This window comes from Metarhizium acridum (assembly GCF_019434415.1).
Source record: "Metarhizium acridum strain ARSEF 324 chromosome Unknown scaffold_72, whole genome shotgun sequence".
In the NCBI taxonomy this organism is placed as follows: domain Eukaryota; kingdom Fungi; phylum Ascomycota; class Sordariomycetes; order Hypocreales; family Clavicipitaceae; genus Metarhizium; species Metarhizium acridum.
In genome coordinates this window covers 79,313-93,245 of record NW_027094019.1, presented here as the reverse complement: position 1 = coordinate 93,245, position 13,933 = coordinate 79,313, and the positions used below count along the sequence as shown (strand labels likewise).

General features: G+C 54.2%; 5 protein-coding genes across 5 annotated transcripts; 2 read left to right on the top strand and 3 right to left on the bottom strand.

Moving 5' to 3' along the window:
- Positions 1-64: 64 nt before the first annotated feature.
- On the bottom strand, positions 65-2,083 carry J3458_006846 (uncharacterized protein; the record flags this gene model as incomplete). Its single annotated transcript, XM_007814483.2, has 6 exons — positions 1,417-2,083; positions 1,215-1,342; positions 1,053-1,152; positions 837-978; positions 563-771; positions 65-487 (listed from the first exon to the last, which is right to left on the bottom strand). The coding sequence occupies exons 1-6, from the start codon at positions 1,609-1,611 to the stop codon at positions 65-67; spliced, it is 1,197 nt and encodes a 398-aa protein (XP_007812674.2). The 5' UTR covers positions 1,612-2,083.
- A 971-nt stretch (positions 2,084-3,054) lies between these two features.
- Positions 3,055-5,730, bottom strand: J3458_006845 (uncharacterized protein). Its single transcript, XM_066119072.1, has 4 exons — positions 5,109-5,730; positions 4,841-5,057; positions 4,379-4,773; positions 3,055-4,307 (listed from the first exon to the last, which is right to left on the bottom strand). The coding sequence occupies exons 1-4, from the start codon at positions 5,385-5,387 to the stop codon at positions 3,672-3,674; spliced, it is 1,527 nt and encodes a 508-aa protein (XP_065975707.1). The 5' UTR covers positions 5,388-5,730; the 3' UTR covers positions 3,055-3,671.
- A 1,538-nt stretch (positions 5,731-7,268) lies between these two features.
- Positions 7,269-9,367, top strand: PUS1_1 (tRNA pseudouridine synthase 1). The gene is made up of 3 exons (XM_007814481.2): positions 7,269-7,536; positions 7,615-9,042; positions 9,115-9,367. The coding sequence occupies exons 1-3, from the start codon at positions 7,352-7,354 to the stop codon at positions 9,278-9,280; spliced, it is 1,779 nt and encodes a 592-aa protein (XP_007812672.2). The 5' UTR covers positions 7,269-7,351; the 3' UTR covers positions 9,281-9,367.
- Positions 9,194-10,246, bottom strand: J3458_006843 (uncharacterized protein). The gene is made up of 3 exons (XM_007814480.2): positions 10,038-10,246; positions 9,803-9,954; positions 9,194-9,739 (listed from the first exon to the last, which is right to left on the bottom strand). The coding sequence occupies exons 1-3, from the start codon at positions 10,072-10,074 to the stop codon at positions 9,500-9,502; spliced, it is 429 nt and encodes a 142-aa protein (XP_007812671.2). The 5' UTR covers positions 10,075-10,246; the 3' UTR covers positions 9,194-9,499.
- Positions 10,247-10,415: 169 nt separating this feature from the next.
- On the top strand, positions 10,416-12,100 carry J3458_006842 (uncharacterized protein). Its single transcript, XM_007814479.2, has one exon. It carries the CDS (start codon positions 10,965-10,967, stop codon positions 11,826-11,828), a length of 864 nt encoding a protein of 287 aa, XP_007812670.2. The 5' UTR covers positions 10,416-10,964; the 3' UTR covers positions 11,829-12,100.
- Positions 12,101-13,933: the final 1,833 nt, after the last annotated feature.

The window sequence follows — 13,933 nt, the reverse complement described above, 5'->3', positions numbered from 1 at the left end:
TGTTCAATTCTCTTCCTTGTCCGACTATTTTCTGTCCCTTTTTTTTTGGGTTGGGTGTCCGTCTTCACCAGTGCTCGTGAGTATGCTGGGCGTAACGGCCGTCAATCTGGCTATTCCTGTCCGAGTGCGTGACTTCCACCTGATTCGACACGACAATCGCATTCGAGGGCCGCGCGTTCCTCACGGTATCCATCTTGATGGCCCCCACGATGCGTTCCTCGCTCTCGCTAAACGTCATGTTTGTGGCGACGGGGTTTGCCGTGCGCGGCCGGTTTCGAGGAGTCGACGAGCCGCCGCCGCCTCCAATTGTCACGAGGCCGGTTGGCGATTTGTACGACTTCTTGGACGACCCCAAGGCGCTTCCGAAGAGGGGCGTGAGCCAGACCCGGAACAGAGGGAACAGCATGGGGAGGTTGGTCGTGATGACGGCCACAAACGCCTCCCTCGTGCCCCAGGACCCGGCAAGCTGAGCGCCGTTGACAGGGTCCTAAAGAAACAAAAAGACCGGGCGTCAGAGAAGCCAGCTGTATACATCTCTGTAGGTCATGGGGGAAAGCCTTACCACTAGAACGAAAACACTCTTTAGCGTCGCACACACAAGGACAAAGATGCCCGCCCCGAGGACGATTGTCGAGGCAATCTTCTTGATCATTTTCAAGCTGGATCCCCAGAGCATGGGGAGCGGGATCAGGATCAGGTATATGTCGGTGCAGACGTTGGCCGCGAAGGAGACCCAGATAATGGGTCGCGAGACGGCGGCCTGGCATGCGTCTAACTCGCCATGATTAGTACAAAGTTTGCCCAGAGGTTTTGACGCCATGGGGGAACGCGCTTACTTCCAGGGTCCGGGTTGATCTGCCAATATCTGCTGAACGGTCGGCAGGCAAGGAAGTTGGTGAGGATACAGGCCACGGTTGTCCCGATGACGAGCATGAATCCAACGATGATGCGGATCCTATATGGCCGCCCAAGTCCGTCCTATCCACAAGAGTCAGAAAATCTGTCCATGCCTTGGTAGCCCACATGGATGTAGACCGCTGGCGAGCCCATACCGTTAGTCGGATGTAGAAGGCGAGCACGGATAGTTTCAAGAAGCCGATCAAGAGAGAATAGGTTGTCCAGCCTGCAACCTGAATTTTGGAGCCAATCACCCTAATTAGATACGTACAACATCAGCATCTCGCTTCAATCAACAGCGTCCACAGGCCACGTACCTCGATTGGTATTCGGGATCGCTGGGTGAAAGGGCCACACGCTCGGCATCCGACATGCCATTGTTGGCCAGGCCGTGAGCAATATTGCCGATACTGTAACCGAGCGCCGCCTGGGCAGTATAGAAAGCCTGAGAGCCGGCCATCAAGAGTCAGTCAAAGCTGAAGGCTCTCTTGCCGTTTGCAGGCGGTTTGTCGGACTCACCACGCCGACCCAGACAAGATAGTCATCTGCTCGTAGATTCCTGGCTCCCACGGCACGGATTCGAGCATACGTTCTCAGGAAGGTCGCGAAGACGCCAATGCCATACAAAGTCCACAGCTCAATGGTGAAATGGTGAAATGCCGCCTCGGCTGCCGCTGCCTGAGCGGCGGGATCAGAGGAATCGCCGGTTGCCATATCCAAATCGACATGTATACGCGGGGGAGAAGACCGTCCTGGCGCATCCAGGTCCAGAGAAGACAAACCCCGGGATGAGAAGGGGCTTCCGGGTGTTTAAGACCCTGAACAGAGTCGATTAGCGCCATCGTCTCTCTGCGATCCCACGTCGCCTTTGTCTAAGCTCTACTCGAACCGGACTTGGCACCGAATGCGACACCGGAAGCAAGGGATCAGCAGCAATCTTCCCGCCGGCTTAATTCGCTACAGCCTGCTCGGCGGGCTTGCCTAGGGAGACAAGAGCCGGAATCGTGGCCCACAAACCTGGCTCATACTCCGTACACAAGCAACATGGTGTTTTTGTGGCGCTATCCGCGTTCCTGGGAAATGATTCATGTACATCACATCTCCACCAGGGGAGAGCAAGCGAGCAGATTCCCCACGTGGAGAATGTCTGTGCAATGGTTCGTATTGTATACAAATTAGTTCCGAGTCTAGGGGAAAAAAAAAACTTGGCTGAGGAAGCACGGCACAGACAACAGGACAAGTCCCGCACGGAAGGCTTCTCGTGACGTTTCGGCGCCGCTGCCGACGAGACTAACGCACAGTCCTTGAAGGAAACTGTCAAATGTGACATTAAAGCCACTTGACTCGAGTGTTGCATTACACCCCACCGCACATGGCGCCATATCAAGAAGCAGCCGGGTACTTGAGCAACATTGCAGGCCGGCTGCGTCTTGTTGCGCGCCGCCATGGGCACCAAGGGACTGACATGCTTCCAGAGTAGAAGAGAGATTCTTCACCGCAACCTACTAGGGCCGTGAAACAGCATTACGCGTGTGTGAAGGGTTCCAGGAACTGTTTACTCTCCAAGCAACGCTTGACGGCACGATAGTATACGGAGTAGGGAGGAGGAAGTAGTACTACAACATGTCCCCCCTGGCTGATTTATCGTCCCTTGGCATCAGTATCCCCGGCACTTGACCAGCCATCCCTGATGGACAGCCTTTTCTTTTCCACAGTTTGGAAATTCGGGAGCCGAGATGTCAAGCCTCAAACCAGACATGTTGGCTGTCAAAATCGACAATCGGGGCCATGGTTTATATATCTCTGATTTCCCCAAGAGAACGCCTTGCAGGTTTATACACTGAACCCTCATCGACCCCAAGTTCGGAGGAATCAAAACATGCCGATGGGACGAAAATGCCCGAAACGCCGAGAGCCTGGGTCGCCTGTGGAGCGCACTTTTCCCTCTCGGGGACCGCAGTTCTTCTCTTGACCGAATTCCGCGAGTCAAGCGGACAGTTCGGCCCGCGGAGAAGGGACAGGAAGCTAATGACGGAGGCTGTCGCCGTGTGTCTGGTTCCTGGCGCCCGGCCTTCTGGACTGGGGGAGAGAGCACATTTTATCACAACCCCTGTCTATGGAGGAAGCTACGTTGCCATTCACTTTTGCGTCGTGGTGGTGGAACTACTCAACGCGGTGAGCGCGGTGGCTGCGTGCTACCAAGTGGCTCATGATAGACAAGCCAGTTGCTGTATTCGTAACAGAGGCCCGCTGGTAGATCGTGACGGGGCTGTGCGAGAAAATTATCCTTTCGCCGTTTCGCTCAGCGTTCCAATCGATATCGTCATCTGTGGCCGGCACATGTTAGTTTGTTAGTTGTGAGCAGACATCTGTACCAGCATGGCTGTGTCGCACATTCTAGTATTCCAAGCGCAGTCTCATCCTGAGTAGCGTGTTCGCAGAAGAGACTTCCCGTCCGAGCCAGGAGAAACCCTCGGAGTTGGGTTAGCTATACCATTCACAACGACGTGACCTCAGGGGATAGAAAAATAGAGAAAACTCGAATAGGGGAAAGAGACGGGCTCGCATATGTCAGTGTGCATCCTCCTGTTTTACTTTGGCTCATCCCTGTAGAAGAAACTCAAGGGAGTCTGTTCATGCCCCAAGATATGGCTCTCTATATATATAATTATTTACCTTGGGTTTTTGCACGTTTCAACCTCGCCATGCTATATATACTTGGCGGGCGATATTTCGCCGCCTCTAACCGCCCCTTATCTGGCTCCAACTTCTCTCTACGCGATTGGTCCGAAGAAGCTAAACTTGCCTGAAGGGTCATACTTGTCCTTCAGGGCCTTCAGTCGGTCTTGGCGCCACGTCGCACTGCCGTACCACACCTTGGGGTTCTCGTTGCCGTAGGCATAGTTGACATATGCTCGGACATTGCACAGACCGCTGGCCTTGTGGAGAATATCACGGAGCTGGTTGCCCAGATCGCCGGCCTTCTTGTCGAGATCGGCCCCGTCGGGCTTGTAGGTGATCAAAGGCGCAGCCAGCAGGTGAGCCTCGCGGAAGGCGAACGCGCTGGACTCGCTGTCGATGGCCTGGACGCCCTGGACGGGGTATCCCTCGAACATGAAGAGAGAGCCGTTGAAGGCGGAGGAGCCCCGGGTGGCCTCGGCAAAGACCTCGTATGCCTCCTTCTGGGCATCGACGTTGTATGACTGCAGATAGATGGGGAACCGGGGGTTGGCGAGGCCGGCCTTCTGGCACGGGGGAGACGTGAGAGCAATGCCCGTCCAGCCGGCGAGGTCCTTGTACGTTCCGCTGATGGGCGTCACGGCGATGGGACCAATGTCGTGGAAGGGCCGGGTGTACTTGGCGTCGACTGCCTTGACGCCTTCCTGGATAATGTAGAAGAGGATGATGGGCTGTACGCGGCACAGGTCAGCTACCACGGACTATTTCGCTGGAGCGTACAACACGGCACAGGCTGACTTACGTTGTTGGGGTCGGCGGTGGCATCATGGAGCCAGTATGACCAGTTGATGACATTGGCGGCCTGGGTGCCGTTCTGGAGCAGGTATTTGTTGGCGGCGTCGTACACGGCTCCGACCTTGTCGCCGGAGAAGACAATGGTTTCAATGGCCCAGTCGCGGTGCTGGATGTCGTAGACCTTTGTGGTCACGGATGTGACGATGCCAAAGTTGTGGCCTGCTCCTTTGAGCGCCCACCACAGATCCGACTTGGAGTCAACAGTTTGCAACTCCCCGTTGGCCAAGACGACGTCCATGGACACAAACTGGTCGGCAACGAGGCCGTGATGGCCCTGGAGCCAGCCATGGCCACCTCCAAGAGCTGGTCCCATGAGACTGACGCATTCGCAGGTTCCCGTGACTGTGCCAGTTCGACAAGTTAGTTTGTCTTTTTTTTTTTCCTACACGTCTGGTCACAGCTCACTTGCCTGTCTGTTTGCCCGCATCCCACAGGGTGTCGGTCACGTGCTTGGACAGCGCGCCGCCTCCAATCGTGGCCGTCTGTCCATCCAGGGCGACCTCAATGGTGTTGAGCTGGTCGAGGTAAATTTCCACGCCCGACTGCATCGTGCCCAGGGTGGTGATGGCCCCGTGAGCGCTATTGTACGCCAGGAACGGCAGGTTCTTCTTGTTTGCATATTTGACCTAGCGCCGCGATTAGAGGAAGCCCCTCGTAGTCGGGCGGTGCTCACTTACGGTCTCGGAGACGTCCTTGGCCGTCGCAGCGACGACGACGACATTCACGGTGGGCGGGCTCAGCGTAGACCAGCGCGTCGACGCATCGTCAAACTCGGCCGAGCCGGGGAAGTACACCTTGGCGCCGGGCGACAAACTGCTCTGAAGCTCCTGGGCCTCGCCAATGTCTCTTGGGCAGAGGCCCGGGACGAGATCGCGGGCCGCAGGCAAACCGGTGCAGGCAGACGTCAATGCCCAAGCAGCCACCGCAGCCACAACTTCCATCTTAAACTTTGTCATCTTGACAGGGCGAAAAAGGGTCGAGACAACGGCTCGACTCCGATTATATTTCCTCCCGAGCCGCTAGTACGGGCCAAAAAAAGAGAACCAAATGCAACTCGAGCGCAGCGCCGACGCAGGGTCACGTCATGCAGCTCCCAAACCGAGACTGTTGTTTCTTTCCTTTACAGAAACGGAAAGGTTGAGCTTAAAAGAGAAAGGATGAACAGCAAAACAGGGCCTTGGAGACATTTATTGACTTGAGCTGAGTAAACTACCTCATCCGTGCCAAGCCGAGAAGGGTCCCAATTCAACCTGGTCGATGAACCTCGTTGGTATCAACCCCCCCGGGCCTCGCCATCTCATTCGGGCTCAATTTCTCCCGCAGTCTGCGGAAGAAGAGGTAAAAACCGGGAAGAGGGGGGGGGGGGGGGGGGGGGGGGGGGGGGGGGGGGGGGTTCGCTTCGGGTCCTGGGCAAGCCATGGGTCGTCGGTGAGCCCAAAAGAGTCCAAGCCATGCAGCGGACTGAAAACTGGGGGTTGCGCAAGAATGTGCCACGCCGCCCTTCCTATCGCAATCCAGCAAGCGGACCGACCCCGAGGAACAGCCACAAGCCATCATCGTCATGTGTCTGGGCCGCTAGACCGTCGCATCGCACCCAGGCCGACGCCACACCTCCTCCGTAACAGGAACTGCCGCGTGGGAGTTGGTGGATGGGTATCTTCTAGAGAACCCTTCTGGAGGCCAATGGCCAAATTTGGATATAGCACTGTCCGTGTATGCATGATCGGCAAGTTGCGATATTACAAAACTGCTTTTGTAGAATGAAGGCGGAGTCTGCAGGGGCCGATCGGAGCCGTAAACAGGATGGCGTAAGGAAGTCGGCTTGCCAAACAGATGTGCCTGATTTTTTCTTTTTCTTTTACGGCTAGAATCTACAGTGCCATCAGTACTAAACAACCGAATGTCTGGTTCCGGTGTTGACGAGTGGGTGAGCATATATTTACTATCCTCAACCCGCGGCGTACCATCACAAGCCACATGAAGAGCAGATAGTTATATTAGGAAAAACCCAACGTTGGCATGGGAATAGGTCACTTCAATAACTGCGAGGAGCACTCAATTCATCTATTCTTACATAGGACACACGGCTGGATGCAGCATGCCAGCAGCTCAAGGGTGCCTTGCTACCATGCGGCCCCCGTTCTTGTCCCGTCATCTCCGGCGCTATTACATCAGGTGATCCGTGACATATGCATGACAACTGAGATGCGCGCGAATCCTGCCTCGGTGACTTGGCGCTGCAAGAGGCAAAATCAGTTCTGTACCGCGTGCTCTCAAACCTAGTTCTAGGAAGTCTTTATAAGTTTGTAACCCGGATATGTGATCCTCCAAGAAGCAACCCGCGGTTTTCGGAAAGCATCCGGCCGGCGCCTGGATAGATTGAGATGATGTCGCCGTAAAATAGCCAAGCTTGATGTGTTAAGAACAGGCCTGGCAATGTTCCACCTCTTCCTTTCCATGCCGTCACTGATATACCGGGTAGACCAACAAATAATAATTCATTTTCAATCATGGCCGCTTATTATTGCAGCGTGTGTTTTGTGGATAGCTTTAAAGAGTCTGCTCTTGGTTAGAATTTATATTTGAGTTTCTTCCCTTAAAACTAGGGCGTCCATGGTTTGCTAAATACACACTAGGTGATTCTGACGTATCTCAATTTTGCAACACGTTTTCCAAACTGCAAAGTACTTTCAAATTTGCATCACGTCCCGTCAAAAAGCAAATGTGTAGGGTAGGCAAAAAGCTACTAGCAGCGGGCCTGAGTGGCTTGTCTTATCGCCCCACCGATAAGTTACCGAATCGAAATTTCTCTGCCTCACCAATTGACCGACACACAAGTACGGAGTACATCTCGTCACTCTGCACAAGGCAAGCTCGCGCCCGCCACGAAACCAACAAGCTTGCCAATCTCGATGCAATTATGGCGGCCGGCGATGAACATCCCGCTAAGACCGGCGACCCTGCCGTGGAGCGCAATGCCTCTACGGTCAATGGCACGCCCAATACCACGGCCACAGAGTCTGGCGATGCCACTCCGGATCAAAAGAAGTCTGGCGACAATCACGACGGAAAGAAGCGAGGAGAAAAGGGGCGAGCAGAACGGAGGTAAGTCGCCGCACATTTCTGTCCTTGTTGAACATGCAGAAAATTCGCAAACATGACCTGACGCTGACCAGCCTGTAGCCGCCAGCTAAAAAACGACAAGAAGCGCAAGAAGCAGGACGACTGGCGCGAATTCAAGCGCCGCAAGTTGAGCGACAAGGCGGGCGAGTCAGGAAACTCGGAAAAGAAGAACCCCTTCTCCAAGGAGGAAATCGCTTCGGAAGAGCGCCGGCCGAAGCGCAAGGTCGCCGTCATGATTGGGTACTCCGGCACGGGATACAAGGGCATGCAAGTGAATGGCGACGAGCCGACGATTGAAAGAGATCTCTTCAGAGCCTTCATTGACGCCAAGGCCATCTCCAAGGCGAATGCCGACGACCCCCGCAAATCGAGTCTGGCGCGGTGCGCCCGGACGGACAAGGGAGTGCATGCCGCGGGCAACGTGATTAGCCTGAAGCTGATCATCGAGGACGAGGACATCGTGGACAAGATCAATGCGCACCTGCCGGAGCAGATTCGCATTTGGGGGATCCAGAGGACCAACAACAGCTTCAACTGCTACCAGTACTGCGACTCACGCTTCTACGAATACTTGCTGCCTAGTTATTGCCTGTTGCCGCCCCATCCGCAGACGTACCTGGCCAAGGAGTGCGAGAAGCTCAACAAGGAGTACGGCGCCGAGGACGAAGTGGCCGCTGCGATGGCGGACGTCAAGGACTTCTGGGCAGATGTTGAAGAGAAGGAGATCAAGCCTATCCTCGCCGGCCTGGACCCGGAGCTGAGAGCCGTTGTCATGGAGCGGGTGCACGCCCAGGAGGCGGAGGAGTACGAGAATAACAAAAAGGCCGAGGCTGAGCAGAGCCACGTCCCCGATGCTGAGGAGGCAGCAGACAAGCCAGAAGAACCCAAGAGAGCCAGCCTCGAGACTCACAAACCCAAACACCGCGAACTTGGCCCCATCGACTTTGCCCTCCGCGACATCAAAGCCACGTACATTGCCGCCAAACGGCGGTACCGCGTCTCCCCCGAGCGCCTGCGGCGCCTGCAGCAGGTGCTCGACAAGTACACCGGCACATACAACTTCCACAACTTCACCATCCAAAAGACCTTTTCCGACCCCTCGGCGCGCCGTCACATCAAGTCGTTTACCGTGAATCCCAAGCCAATCATCATAGGCGACACGGAATGGCTATCGCTCAAGGTCCACGGGCAGAGCTTCATGATGCACCAGATCCGCAAGATGGTCGGCCTGGCATCCCTCATGGTGCGCTGCGGCACCACCCTGGATAGAGTCGGCGATTCGTACCAGGAGCAAAAGATGGCGATCCCGAAAGCCCCCGGCCTGGGACTCTTGCTGGAACGACCCGTGTTCGAGAACTACAACAGGAGGGCCAGGGACAGCCTCGGCAAGGAGACGATTGACTTTGGCAAATACGAGGAGCGCCTGGAGGCCTTTAAGCAGAAGCACATCTACAGTAGGATTTTCGAGGTGGAAGAAAAGGAGAACACGTAAGTGATGGTTTTGAAAATGCTCACATGTTTGGGGGAAAAAAAAGGGCCGTTTGCTAACGAGATGGGCAGGTTCCACGGGTTCTACAACCAGATCGACCAGTTCAAGGCGAACCACTTTCTGTGGCTGTCTGCCGGCGGAACAAAGGTAGCCGAGTTGCACAAGGAGAGCGACAAGACCGAGGTGGACAAGGCGCTGGGCGACGAGGATGAAAACCCAGAGGGCGGTGAGGGTTAAAATCGATGATAAACATGTGCCTAGGTAGACGAATCTGTCGTGGGAGTAGGATGCGAGAATATGACTTGAAGAAATGAAAGCCTTTGATATTCCAACTAAGCTCCTTGATTGAAAACGCTTCCTAGCCCCCAAGGGTATTTCCACCTAACGCCCATCACCTGTAGATATCTTGTCCGCCGTGCTGTTGGAAAATAAAAATAAAAATGAAAAAACCCAAGCTCATTTCGCCGTCGTAGCGTCCTCCTTGACCAACACCTCCCACGAACCACCACACTTCTGCGCCAGCTCTCGCATCCGCCGGCCATCGAGACTATTCAATAGGGCCGAGACCAGCGCGACGTCCTCCTCAATCTGGGCGTCCTTGGCCTTCCGGTCAGGATCGCCTTGGCCCAGCGGCCCAAACACCCACAGCTCCTTGATCTTGCGCGACAGCGATAAAAGGTCTTTTATGGACGAGTTCTACGAAAAAATGGTGAGCGGTGCTTGATTTTTTGGGGGGGGGGGGAGGGGGAATTTGCGTACCAGCCCGTCAAACTCCATCTTCATGGAGATGCCACTGACGGCCATGGTCTCCGGCGTGGCGTTGTTCCGCTCGCCCTCTGCCTGGACGGTAGCCAGCATCATGAGGGTGCGGTAGCGCGTGAGGATGTCGGCGACGAGGCGGTTGTGGTTGTCTTTTGGCTGCGTTAGCATCCGATGACGACGAGTGAGATTGGGGGGGGACCGGTGCCTGGTTTGAGCGGATTGGGAGACGAACCCATGAGATTGGACGACGAGGGCTGCGAGCGATCCATTGTGGTGGGTGTTTGTGGGATACTGCTCAGGCCGCCATTGAAGCCGGGGTGTGTTGTGTCGTGAGTCTGATGAGTCGCGACGAGCGCATTGATGGAAAAGTGGTGCGGGAGATGGTGGGGGGGCGGAAGCCGACGTCAACTTGGCGGATCCCATCTTGAGGCACAAACGGGCTATTCGACATCATACACGCAATTGCATGGCCCATGTCAAACATGGCTACACATCTAGCAGATTCTTTTCATGGCTCATCTCGGACAAATATGCCACCCTTCCATTGTATCGCCGACAGTGGTCGCTCTGGTTATTTGTGTCGCTGGTGTCTTGATGCCATCCATCCATCTCCCACCATGGAGAAGCAAGAGACTTGAAAGTTGACACGGCCATCAAGTTTGGGATATTCATCCCCTTCCGACGCTTGTTGACCGCCGCGGTTATCCCATGGATCCATTGACAAATGAACAGCACTCGGGTCTTGGAGCTGAAAGGCACCGTGGCCATGGATTTAGCCGCTCCACCACAATCTTGCCTCAATTGGTTCGATCGTCATGAAACCGCCAGTATCTGCAGTCAGCAGCCAAGTTGGACGACAGGGTTCTACGTGCGCGCCTTCGACTGTCTGTTGCTGGAGACTGATAATCCCCCGGCCTGAATTATTATTCTGGACGGCTGTCGCGCCGTGCTTTTGCTTAATCTGTAGACCCGCCCAACTTCTCTCTGCTGCCTCCTTGTATTACTCCGTACTCCATTTTCCCAACGGAAGTAGTGCCACGGCGAACAGCTGCGGATAAGGCCTCAACCTCAGCAACGCGGATTCCTGTGACAACCGTAACCAATTTTGAAAATCACAGCCCAGTCGACCCAGGTATCGCCGTGACCGCGCGATTCCGCCATGTCGTCCACAGCAGGAGCATCAACGACGGCAAACACCCCGTCCGTCATCACATCCTTTCCTAGGAACCCCCTCACCACGACCTTTTCCCGGCCTCCAGGCTGCGATGGCATCTACCTGTCGGGTTTTCTGGCCATGGTAGATCTAAGCTCTACCTGCCTGCCCAGTAACTTCAAATCCGACGCCTACTTCTCGCCCGGCCTCGTCTGTCCGTCGGGGTATGTATCCGCGTGCCATGATACAACCGGCGTGGCATCGATAACAACGGTAACGTGTTGTCCTGCTCTCAAGAACCCAGACGTCACCCTGGGCTGCCTTACCACGAGCACACTGTCGGGAAGTTGGTCAACGCTATACTGCACATGGATTGCGCCCCCGAGTTCAGACTCGACGCTGCCCGTGACAACGAGCGAAAAAGGCGTCACGACAACGAAAAACCTTGGCTTTCGCAGCCCCGAGGGTCTGAATGCCTTTGGTATCCGAATGGTCTACCAATCCTCCGATATTTCGACGCAACCGGCAGAATCGACAACACACGGGTCTGCTTCCCGCTCACCAGGGGGGGCGGCCACTTCGAATGCATCACAAGACACCGATGAATCGGGTAGACTCTCTACAGGTGCCAAGGTTGCGATTGGGGTTGTTATCCCTGTTGTTGCGATTGCGGCTTTGTTAGGAGCCTTCTTTTGGTGGCGAAAGCGCAAACACCGTTATCAGGTTCCGCCGCAGACCGCGGACAAGTCGTCAACACCACTGCACGCTGAACTGCATGGAACGCATGTTCATGAACTTATGACGCAGACAAACGATCCTGTAGAACTAGCAGGCTCAGGCCCAGCAAATCAATCTGGCCCTGGAAAATAGGGAACGTCAGCCAGATTGGCTTGATGTGAGTCTCTGCTTCCAGGCTGGTGCATCAATGCCGTGTTTTTTGGAGCTCTTTCTTTGGTATATATATCCATTAGCATGTTGTATTATAATCGGCTTTATCATACCCTTTATAGGCATCAAATACAGCGGTAATTTCTGCTTACGACTGTGGAACATCTAGTCGTTACGACACATCGCAATCTGGGGAACTCGACTTATACTTGGTTGCTGGTCCCAAGCAAAAGTCTGTAGTCCGAAGACCCGCCCGAGACCTGCCCTCCGAGGGTTCACCCGATGGAATATCATGAAAAGCGGTTATTGCTTGGTGAGAGATTATATATGCTCATCCACGTACAAGCATGGAAAGCCACTACACACCGTAGAGCCGAATAAGATGTCAAAACCCAGTGTTAGATTCTCGTTCCGAAAACGCACCTGGTGCTTCAGGTCATGATTGGTCCCATGCCGCCAGTTTTTCCTGTTGGTGCCTGACGCTTCTCTGATGTGAAATTCCCAGTGACAAATAAATATGAGAGTGACCTAATCGCTCTACAAGACTAGCTCGAGCCTAGTTGTAAGTGCCACCTGAAAATCATCCCTCGCCGAAGTTCCACGACTCTCGGGCTGCTACTGGGCTGCGATGCCACACACCGGACGGGGCTGCTAAGTTTCAAACCTAGCGGCCTGGCGTGTACGACACGTATCTCTGCCACGTACAACTATCGTGGTAGGACATTCTTGTGAAGCTGGCGTCGGGCCGAGTCAACGGCCTTTCAGATTGGGAGATGGACGGTTTTTAGCTACAATGGTGACGGTACAGCAGAGCCTGATTCATGTTCAAGGAGTCAGCCGTGGCGGCATCAGCCTTTGAGGTAACTGACCGAAGCATATGCGACAGAGACAGATGTCGATGTGAAACTAGAGACTTGTTAGATTGAAATCGCGTGACTCTTTGCCGTGGTTCTAGGCGATTGGGAGAGTGTGGCAATCAAGAATGTTAATCACACATATCTGAGGTGGGTATGTACAGTGGGTGTACATGGCAAGTTAGCATGAGCTAGAGGGTTCATTTTACCCATTATTCTCCCATGAATTTGATACCTCAAATGGAAGGCAATTGCAGATCAGTAGTGATTATTTGCGAGTACTATGCGGTGATCATGGGAAGAACACCGAGTCGCGTAAGGCATGAATTTTCAAGAATTACAGGGGTTGGATATCTACACACACCAAGAAGTATGCGGCTCGTGGTTAGTAATGATACCTCTTCGAGCTAGTTTCAAGGTGAGCAACGTATCCTTGCGACTTTGCGTCTGTTGAACTTTTAACGGACGAGCCTGCACGAAGATCAACAAATATTCATGGCATAAGGTACGGCACTACCATCACGCTAGACAGACTTCATCGGTCTTGTGTTCATCAATATGAGCGCGTAGCCTGCAGCGAGTCCAGTGCCAGGCGAAATGGCTTGAAACACGAGCAGCAACCTTGCGCGGCACCACAAGGGCGCCCGTAACACCTCCCTGGATCCTCACAAACATTATGCCGCGCGGCAGTGTTGGGCGAATTGCAGTACATTGAGTCCCATTGTGGACGCATTGGCTGCTGTGCAGTGTGCAACGCCGATCGACAAATGATAGTGAGGATGTGCTTTAAAGATGTGCCGACAGGGTCTTAATTCGGGTAGCTCCGTAGTATAATTAGGACGATCGCGTTGAGTTTACTTCTCAATACGGAGTATCTTCAATTGTGACATTGGCATAGGCATAATTTTAGCAGATCGCACCTCTTTTCGGTACGACTGTGCCAAATGTGCGACCGTACTGTGCCGGCGCGACAGGAACCCTGGTCCAAATGCAATATCGTCAATGGCGGATTTCTGGCCGTCGTGGGCTTGCATGAGCTATTAATATCTCAAACGGAAGGCATAAAATACACCGTCGCCCGTCTCACATAGTCATCCTATTTCGTGACACCGTATTGTACTTGCATGATTTCCACGAAGCGCATTATTCAATGCTAATTAATACCTATCCAAGACGCCCGAGTGGCGAGCTCGGATCCGTATAGCGCGTTGATCGGTACCAACTGCGTGTGAC